Here is an 8,739-nt window from a genome sequence, read left to right on the forward strand (position 1 = left end):
AAAGCAAAACATTCAGGATCTATTGCAGAAAAAAAGAGTTATAGGGTATAAAACATTCTTAGTTTGTCAATAAATACTTTAAAAAGGCACATTTAAGTAGGTAAATTTGAATAAATCAAATTGAGTCCTTTGGATAACAAAGCATTTATTTATTTATCATTATTGAAACACTTGTTTCTTTATCAAAGCTGACAGAAGTATAAGCAAGTACGTGGATACATACTGGATATTTGACAATAAGCCAAAAATCTATATTGCACACTGCCCACTGTCTGTAATGTAATACTTTACTAACAACATTAGAAATAGATTTAACTACAAACTGCAATTAAACTTTGAAATGTAATAAATCATTAATATAATGTTCAATAATACAATATAGTATTTGAACAACCTTTCAGTGTATACGTTTACTTTATATATTCTTAACCCTTTTCCATGATTATGATAAGTAAATAACAAGCGCCGGCACTCAAAGCTTACAAAAATATAGCAGTATTTACATGACATAACTTATCCTAATTTGATCTAAAATGGAACTGATTCTTGATAAATGAAGTTCAATATTTATATTCTTTACCTACATCACATTACATATCAGATTACTGAAAACATACAGAGGTAATCATGAGTCAACATTTGGGCTTAGCTAAAAGTATCTCTTACATCATTTAATTTAATGCAAAAACATTTAATTTGGATTTAATTTGTATATTTCACTAACATGATCTACATGACTTGACGTCGAAGTCTTGACAGCTAACAATTTATTTCCCCAACAATGTTACTATTACTTTAGCTCACACTTAATGTGTGTTTGTGCACAATCCTGCGTTACCAGGCCAGAGGAGACGCCGTGGGTGGACTCCTGGGGGGTTTGGAATGTTCTGCATTGTGCTGATCGCTTAGAGCTCTCTGTGGTGTAGAAAGAGCAGCATGTTACTATCGAGACTTTAATATGCCAAATAATCTGCCGTGGCTTCTTTTTATCACTTGCCTCAAACTTTGATATGAATTCAGCGAAGATGCCAAAGAAGGCCTCAGTGCTGGAGCCTTTGCCGTCCTCGCCAAAGAAAGAGGCCGTTTTTACAAACTCTTCCAGAGCTCTCTGTTGTAACGACTCAAGTGACTGTAGAGCTGGATGACTGTTCTCAAGAAAGTTCTACAAACAAGTTGGAGTCAAGGTGTATACTTTGAGTTTCATGGAGGCTTGTGTTTGATAAGACGAGATGTGAAAAGGATACGCTCATGACCACTGCAAACCTGTCCTCAGCAGTAGCAGGCATCTGCTGACAGGCTGAGCGGATGTCCTGGATCGTGGAATGGAGATCATTCAGGTCTGATGCAAGACTCCTTTGGTTAACTACAAGTACACAAGCATTATTAAACACAGTTTATATGGTATTAATGTATGTTATTTCACTACACGCACCTTTTGCTGCAAGTGGAACCATTGTAAGATCTTTGGAAAAATCCAACACTTCAGGAAAGTGTTGACATAACGACTTGACAAGTATGTGCAGAAATGTGGATTTCCCGTCAACTGTTTTGGTGGTACTCAGCTGTAAAAAGTACATCATATGCCATATTTGATCATTAAAATGTATTATTTTGAATATATTGAGTGAACTGTGTTGTACCTCAGTAAGAAAATTGATCTTGAAGCCAGTGGTCTTGTTGGTTTTAGGTTGGCTGTTATTTAAGTAATTTCCCATAGCCAGCACAAACTAGAAAAACATCATAAAAGATGTTTCATTTGCCCTTTGTTATCAAAAACATGTACTATATTTGTCATATATTTGTTATTTTTTAGGTAAATGGATGAATCCATCTGAATAGCCCGTGTACCTCTAGTATCTTTGCAAGTTTCTTGCTCATCTTCAGCTCCATGGAAGCTTTATAAACACACTCATGTGCTCCTCTCAGCTCTTCCATCTTCTCCTGTAGAGTGCTTTTGAAGAGCAAATACTGCAGACGTGTTTTGTACTCAGGCACTGATAACATCTGAGGAAGAGCATGAAAATACATGAAACAGTATGTGATACAGGTGCAATATGTAACGGGACCATAAGTGTACCTGAAGGACAAACTGGTCCGGCTCGCTGAGTTTGCTGGGGTCCTGCCTGTAATCCTCATACTTGTGCTCCTCATCAGCATCAGGGGCGAACAGAAGCAACTGTTTAATGTGGGACGTCTCCAGTCGGTCAGAGGTCATCCTCAGCAGCACCTGCTGCAGCTCTCCAGGGGAAAGCTTCAGGTGTGCGATCAGGATAGCTGAAATAACCTCTGATTAAAACGGGTCTCTTTAACAAATGTAATACACGTGTCACTAATGTGCACCTTTTGGTTTACTCACAGACATTGTAAGCTTTTTTGTGGGATAAAATTTCAATCACATCTTTCTTTTTTGTGGCTTCTGGCTGAGGTGTTGGCTCTTGTCCTTGTGCTAAGTAGAGAAAAAAGTACCTTTCTTAATTACAGCACTACAGGCTTTTAATTGAAATACACAATGATAGTGGATGATGTGTCAAATGATGAAATGTATATTGTATTTTTGTTTTAATAAAGCAAACTCACTCGAGTTTTTCTGTTGTCCAAAGTGAAGCTCTAGGTCCAGATACTTTACCATGTCATGCAGTTTGTCATAATCTGAATTTTCCCCCAGCTTTGAATGTGAAGAAACAAAACTGTTAAAATATAGTTTAAGAGAGGGGAGAATGTTGTTGTGATGTCACCTGTCCCCAAATAGTGCCCTCGGAATTCTCCACCTGCTCCCAGCGTAGCCTCTTGACGCTCAGATGATGAGAGTCCATCCGGGACAGACTGGGCCGGGGCAGTGGTGGCGGGGCCGGCGGGTCGAGGCGCTCTGGGTCGGACAGTGAGTGTGGCAGAGACTGAGGCTGCTGAGCGTCACTGTGGGGCTGCTGCTGTTTGTGATGGTGGGCCGATGGAGGAGGTGGAGGTGGGGGCTGAGAGTGGAGCAAGTGATGAGAGGGCTGGGACTGCGGCCGGCCCGTCTGATGGGTCGGCTGATTGGTCAGTGGCTGAAAGCTGGAGTGAGACAGAGGGGGCGGGGACGGTTGGACGGGTTGGAAGGTGGAAAGCAGCGGCTGAGGTCGGTGCTGTTGTTGCTGGGGAGGGTGAATGACGTGGATCTGGTGCGGATAATCCTGCGGCGGCGGCTGTGGGGTCATGTGGTGAATGTGCTGGATCTGGTGATGCGTTTGCTGGATGGAGAGAGGTCTCTGAGGGGATGGTTTCGTGGGCTGCGGGTGATGCTGGACTTGTGGCGGTTGAGCTTGACTCTGGTGATGCCCTTTGACGCTGCGTCGGCTCTGGTGCGAGTGGCTGTCGCGGTTTATGTGGACGGGGGGCATTGTTGGGTTCGGTTGGTGGAGCAGCTCGGTGGAGCTGTGGTGGGGCGGCCCGTGGTGCATGAGTGGGTCCTGATGGAGGAGTTCGGTGGAGGAGTGGTGAGGCTGAATCTGGTGCAGCAGCTCAGAGGACGAGTGGTGGACCTTGGATTTGTGCAATTGGTGAAGGATCTCATTGTGTGAGGGGTACTGAGTGTGCTGCATCTGCTGGAAGACCTGCAGACACACCAAATACTTAGCAGTAGGGGGGCAAGCCATCACATTTGAGATAATATTGTAAATGTTGTTTTGAAGATAAGCTAAATTTGAATATTGGGGTGAAAAAAATACTGAATCATTTGACAGACATTTGACATTTGTCTGGTAATCAGACCTCAATTAATATGTTTAAACGCATGTTTTTATAAAGACATTTCTGCTGGATTGACATATTGCCTGAGAATGGAGATACTCCAAAACTATTTTGATTTTGTCAAGGCTGCCCACCTCTACTTAACAGTATTCACAAATAAGGTCTCTGTTGATGTTAGTGTACATGTGTGTGAAAAAAGATGACTAGAAACCTACTTGAGGTATCAAAAGACTTTGGGACCATTCATTTCAGGCAGATTATGGAACACGCACTGTGGGGTGAACTCACAACAGCTCACAACACTTGAAAAAGTTGAAAAGGTATGTATTAAATGTATTTATGTGTTATCTTATTTTTCAATTTTATTCTTCTTCTCTCTGACAAGCATTTTGTATTTTTTTCTCTATGCAAAACAATAAAAAATGTAATAATTCATGTACTTATTTACAAACTAGAAATACTCCATTGTAGGTGTGCAACTGTTACGTAGAACCCACTTTTCCTCATTTCCAGGTTTGATTCGACTGACCTCAGCGGGCGAGTGGTGGCTTTGGGCGAGCTGCTGCATCTGGTGAAGCATCTCTATGGAGGAGTGGTGCGCCTGGGCCGGGTGCATCTGGTTGAGCATCTCTGTGGAGGAGTGATGCGGTGGCGCTCTCAACCCTTGGTGGCTCTGGTAGATGCCCTCAGTGTACTGCCCTTGCCCTGTTTGCTGATGTCCCATGGGCTGAGGAGCTGACGGGTTTGGGGGCGGCGCGGAGCGGGACAGTCTTCTGTGCATGAGGTAACTCTGCTGCTGCTGTTGTTGTTGCTGCTGCTGCTGCTGCTGCTGCTGCTGCTGCTGCTGCTGCTGCTGCATCATGTAGAGTTGATGGTTGGAGCGATGCAGCATGGGGTCCGGCGGAGTGGGCAGCAGCGGTAAAGACTGGTGCAGCTGCTGGAGGGGCAGAGGGGAGGGCACTTTCTGCGTGGGCTGGGCGGGCATGGAGTGGTGGCTCTGGTAGATCTGATGCATCTGCTGTTCTTCATAGGCCTGTTGCTCTTCGTACGCTCTCTGCTCCTGGTAGGCTTTCTCGTATGCCCGTTGTTGCCGCCGCTCATACGCTTGCCTCTCGTGATACAGCTGTTGTTCTTTGAAAGCTTTCTGCTCCTCGTACTCCTTCTGCTGCTCGTAGGCTTGTCTCTCTTTGAAAAGTTTCTCTTGGTAAGCCTGCTGCTCTTGAAGAAGCTGCTGCTCCTCGAACGCTTTCTGTTCTTCGTAAACCTGTCTTTCTTTATATGCCTGTTGCTCCTCCTGTCTTTTCTGAAACACTTGCTGCTCCTCGTACGTTTGTCGATCCTGATAAGCTTTGAGCTCCTGGATGGTGGCACGAGCCTGCATCGCTTCTCTTGTCGGGAGGACTTTGTGAAGGGAGTGGCGTTTTGGCGGGGGGTTACAGCGAGGCGGCGGCGGGGGAGGCGGGCCTGATTTGCGCCGTATCGGGACGTAGGCTCTCGGTGATTGCTCTGGGGTGAAGTTCACCTGTGGCTGCTGTTGTTGTGATGGTGGTTGGCGCTGGGATTGTGCAGGTTGAGCGGGCGGAGGCGGCGGAGGTGGAGGTAGGTCGTTGAACTGGACAGGAGGAGGGGGAGGGGGGCTCATGGGAGGAGGGGGGATGTGGTCAGAGGAGGAGGAGTAGGTGAGAGAGGACATGTGCTCTTCACCGCTGCTGCTCTGGAGGTCACTCGGGCTGCTCATCTCTGGAGCCACAAAGCCGCCGTTTTCCTCCTCGTCGCCTCCCACCTCTTCATTGACGTCTTCATACTCCTCATCGTCTGGAAATCCCATCTGCACAACATCCTGGCATTAACACCAATTACATTTTATTAGCCTGGTATTCTCAGAAAAGCATTCAAAACAGACAATAATAAGACATTCAAGGAGGGCTGCAACAAGTTCAATAATTAATCGCACCTAATTGATGACTTAAATAATTATCATTACCTGGTCTATACACAGGCTCACAAACCCGCCATGAGCCATCATTACATGAAAATTACACACTTTTTTGTCTGTATATACTCTACCAGACATCCTCCAGGGGCACCAGGTCACAAATAATTGATTACCGTCATTGCAAACTGATTAACTAGATTAATCGATGAGGAAAAATAAAAGTTGCAGCCCTCTATTCCAGTCTAGTTTTTCATTTTAACAAAGTACAGAACATTAAACCTCAAAATGGACACATACGTTTTCATACATTTAACAAAAGTTTAAACTTCTGTACCTCTTCATAGTCATTGTCAGGGTTCAAAAAGTCATCAACAATGGCCACCTTCTGCCCCAGCTGCTCACTCAGGGCGTCCAGGAAGCGGTCAGTGTCCTCAGAGCGAGGGGGCTTGGAGAACGTGTAGCGCCTCTTGTTGAGTCGTTGGGGAGGGGGGCTGGATGGAAAGTCATTGGGCTCTGGAGGTGATGGCAAGGGGCTGTCCAGGCTTATATAAGGGTTGGACTCAGCACTGGTCTGACTGGTTATTCCTCCTGGGTAGAAATGGGATGAAGGGGAACTGGACAGGGGCTCGGGCCAGGAGGAAGGTGCTGGGGCGCTTCCTGAAATAACAATGGCTTAGATGAATGATGATATGGTTATGGCTTGCAGGATTGTAGTGTGTTATGTGCGTCTGTGTCTACCTGCGTTGGCATGGCTCAGAGGAGATGCTGTGCAGGACTGATGGTCCAGTTCATGTACACTGTCTGGTGCTGGTGGAGGGCGACTTTTCAACGACTTGGATCTCTTGGACGAGTACATGTTTTCTAGTTCAGCATACACAGCTGACAACTTGCAAAGAACAAGTAAGCAGAGTAGACTTTGTAATCTGTACTGTATTAAATATCAATATTAAAGGATTATTACACAGACTATTCACATACATTGGTGAGGTTGTTGGGGGTCTCAGGAAGAGAAGTGCCATCACCTGACTGTCTTTCTCCAGGAGCCAGCCTCATGCCAGTCTCGAGTGCTGGCTCGGCACGCATGCCTAGACTGATAAAGTCGTTAGAAACGCTTAGAAACAACTCGGGAGGCTCTTTCTGTTTCTGCTGCATGGGACCAAACATATCATCCCTGGAAGATACTGCAGACATAAAGAAGAAAAACAATAAGCATGAGCTTTACATAAGAATTGAACAAACAAATTGAACAGACAAAGTTTCATTGATAGTGGTAATCACTGCTGCATATGTTTAATGACAGAAAACTTCATACCCATTCCATGTTGTGTACCAATGACCAGGTCGTCCGAGCTGCGTCCTCTCACGCTGCACTTGTAGGTGTTTCCCGTCACTCTCATGGAGCTGCTGCGCCGCTGGGGCTCAGGGGCCGGCTCAGACTCAGGTTCGGGAGGAGGGGGAGGAGGTGGGGGAACTGGAAATAAAGAAATATATTTTGAACAAGTGTAACATGTAACATAATTTCTCACCCTTTTAAAATGTTGATCATGTATGCACACCTGGTGCTTTGTATCCCAGGAAGCGTGAGATCTTGTTCTGGCAGTGTTCCTGCTCTTCATAAGTCAACAGCTGGTAAACAAACTGCCAGATAACCTGCTTGGCAGGGGTGTCAAGCACTGGAAAGACGTCCACAATCAGAGTGTCTACATTCCTGATGAACAAATACAGCGTGTGAGATATCATCTGACATCATTTGAAAAGGATCCTTTGTAAAAGCTTACCTGTGCTGGAAGAAGTTCTCCAGAGCTTTGCAGATGGTGTAGCGCTCCTGGATGGTCAGAAGGTGTTCCAGCTGCTGTCCGAATGTGCGGCCCTGGACACGGATACTTGGAGGGAGTATCTCTGCAATCCACTGCAGCGAGCTGAGCGCAGGAGAGCGGGAGCGTTCTGTGGGACCGCTGCCACCAGCCAAGTCTGGCTCTGACAGAGCAAAGTTAGATGGGCCCTCTTCCACCACCAGACTGGGCATAGCACCACTTCCCTGAAGCATGGAGACAACCTTCTCATGGGAGGATGTCCTACAAAAGGGGCAGCAACCTCCTCAGTGCCTATTTTAAACAGAAGCGCATGAATCACATCAGGGTAAAAAAATACCTCATGTCCAGTCCATTCAGAAACAGGATACGATCTCCAGGTTTTAGACCTGCCTTATCGGCTGGACTTCCTGTATAAAAACAATCCACCTGTTAAAGCATTACAAAAATGCATATTAAAGTTATTTACCCCACAAAAACTCACCAGAAATGACAGAGTCAATCCAGACTGGAGCATGTCCTCGGAGAGTGAAGCCAAAACTCATATTACCTTTGCAGACTCTGACGGTCCTGAAGAAACCAATCAAGTTATTCTTATATTCTAATTTCACTCTCCTCTCAAACTGTCTGTATAAAGTATGTGAGGGCTAATAATAAAAAATAAGCCACTTGCCCAGATGTGACCTGATTTTACACACCGTAAAGTCACTAGACACAGACCTGCAGTTGGTCGTTGAGCTGGAGTGTCCAGCGATGAGAGATGTGGTCTTCCTCATGCCTCTGATGGGAGGGGCTGCACCCTCCTCCGCGTGGGTCCGGGGTACTGAACTGGCCCGGGTCGACACTAGGAGGCGCTCTGGGTGGTCCTCACTCCGGCTGCGGCGGAGGTGGCTGCGGCTGGGGTCACTGAAGCTGCGCCCCTTGATTCGGCTCATAAGGTTTTGTGAGACGACTTCATCGAAACGTTCCCGGTGCTTCTTAGGGATGAAGATCCTGTCAAACATGTTTAGAATGGTACAACAGATTTAGGATTCAAAACAGAGACAACACATCCCTGAACAAACATTATCTTTGTTACATTATTTATCCAAGGTTAAAAAAAAACATTGTTGCCTTTGTCCCAGGGAAGAGCAGAGGCAGGTAAAAGCGTAAATCCGAAGACACAGCTGGTTTATTGTCGAGCATAAGAAAAGAAGAAGAGCTGAAGCATTGTTTCTGCTCCTCTGTCGCATAAGCAGTCACAGTCACAGGTACCGCTCCCTCAAA

At 45.7% G+C, this 8,739-nt stretch overlaps 1 protein-coding gene across 4 annotated transcripts in view; it reads right to left on the reverse strand.

Moving 5' to 3' along the window:
* Positions 1 to 125: 125 nt before the first annotated feature.
* The window catches only part of grid2ipa (glutamate receptor, ionotropic, delta 2 (Grid2) interacting protein, a), a 15,238-nt gene continuing 6,624 nt past the window's right edge, over positions 126 to 8,739 (reverse strand). For 2 of the 4 annotated variants that reach the window (XM_072443383.1, XM_072443385.1), the window contains 20 exons: positions 8,194 to 8,466; positions 7,958 to 8,043; positions 7,814 to 7,883; positions 7,441 to 7,737; positions 7,219 to 7,370; positions 6,975 to 7,133; positions 6,641 to 6,843; positions 6,401 to 6,548; positions 5,997 to 6,319; positions 4,256 to 5,566; positions 2,736 to 3,590; positions 2,578 to 2,665; positions 2,357 to 2,446; positions 2,078 to 2,274; positions 1,849 to 2,004; positions 1,641 to 1,727; positions 1,433 to 1,562; positions 1,245 to 1,363; positions 994 to 1,162; positions 126 to 911 (listed from right to left, as the gene is read on the reverse strand). In XM_072443383.1, the coding sequence (XP_072299484.1) occupies positions 835 to 911; positions 994 to 1,162; positions 1,245 to 1,363; positions 1,433 to 1,562; positions 1,641 to 1,727; positions 1,849 to 2,004; positions 2,078 to 2,274; positions 2,357 to 2,446; positions 2,578 to 2,665; positions 2,736 to 3,590; positions 4,256 to 5,566; positions 5,997 to 6,319; positions 6,401 to 6,548; positions 6,641 to 6,843; positions 6,975 to 7,133; positions 7,219 to 7,370; positions 7,441 to 7,737; positions 7,814 to 7,883; positions 7,958 to 8,043; positions 8,194 to 8,466 (4,990 nt within the window). In that variant the 3' untranslated portion in view covers positions 126 to 834. Of the gene's footprint in view, positions 912 to 993; positions 1,163 to 1,244; positions 1,364 to 1,432; positions 1,563 to 1,640; positions 1,728 to 1,848; positions 2,005 to 2,077; positions 2,275 to 2,340; positions 2,447 to 2,577; positions 2,666 to 2,735; positions 3,591 to 4,255; positions 5,567 to 5,996; positions 6,320 to 6,400; positions 6,549 to 6,640; positions 6,844 to 6,974; positions 7,134 to 7,218; positions 7,371 to 7,440; positions 7,738 to 7,813; positions 7,884 to 7,957; positions 8,044 to 8,193; positions 8,467 to 8,739 lie in introns of those variants that run through there. The other 2 variants (XM_072443384.1, XR_011926713.1) reach the window with 2 other exon arrangements.

Source organism: Eucyclogobius newberryi, unplaced genomic scaffold (genome assembly GCF_026437365.1).
Source record: "Eucyclogobius newberryi isolate DKJ021-1_F unplaced genomic scaffold, fEucNew1.0.hap1 SCAF_13, whole genome shotgun sequence".
Classification (NCBI taxonomy): Eukaryota; Metazoa; Chordata; class Actinopteri; order Gobiiformes; family Gobiidae; genus Eucyclogobius; species Eucyclogobius newberryi.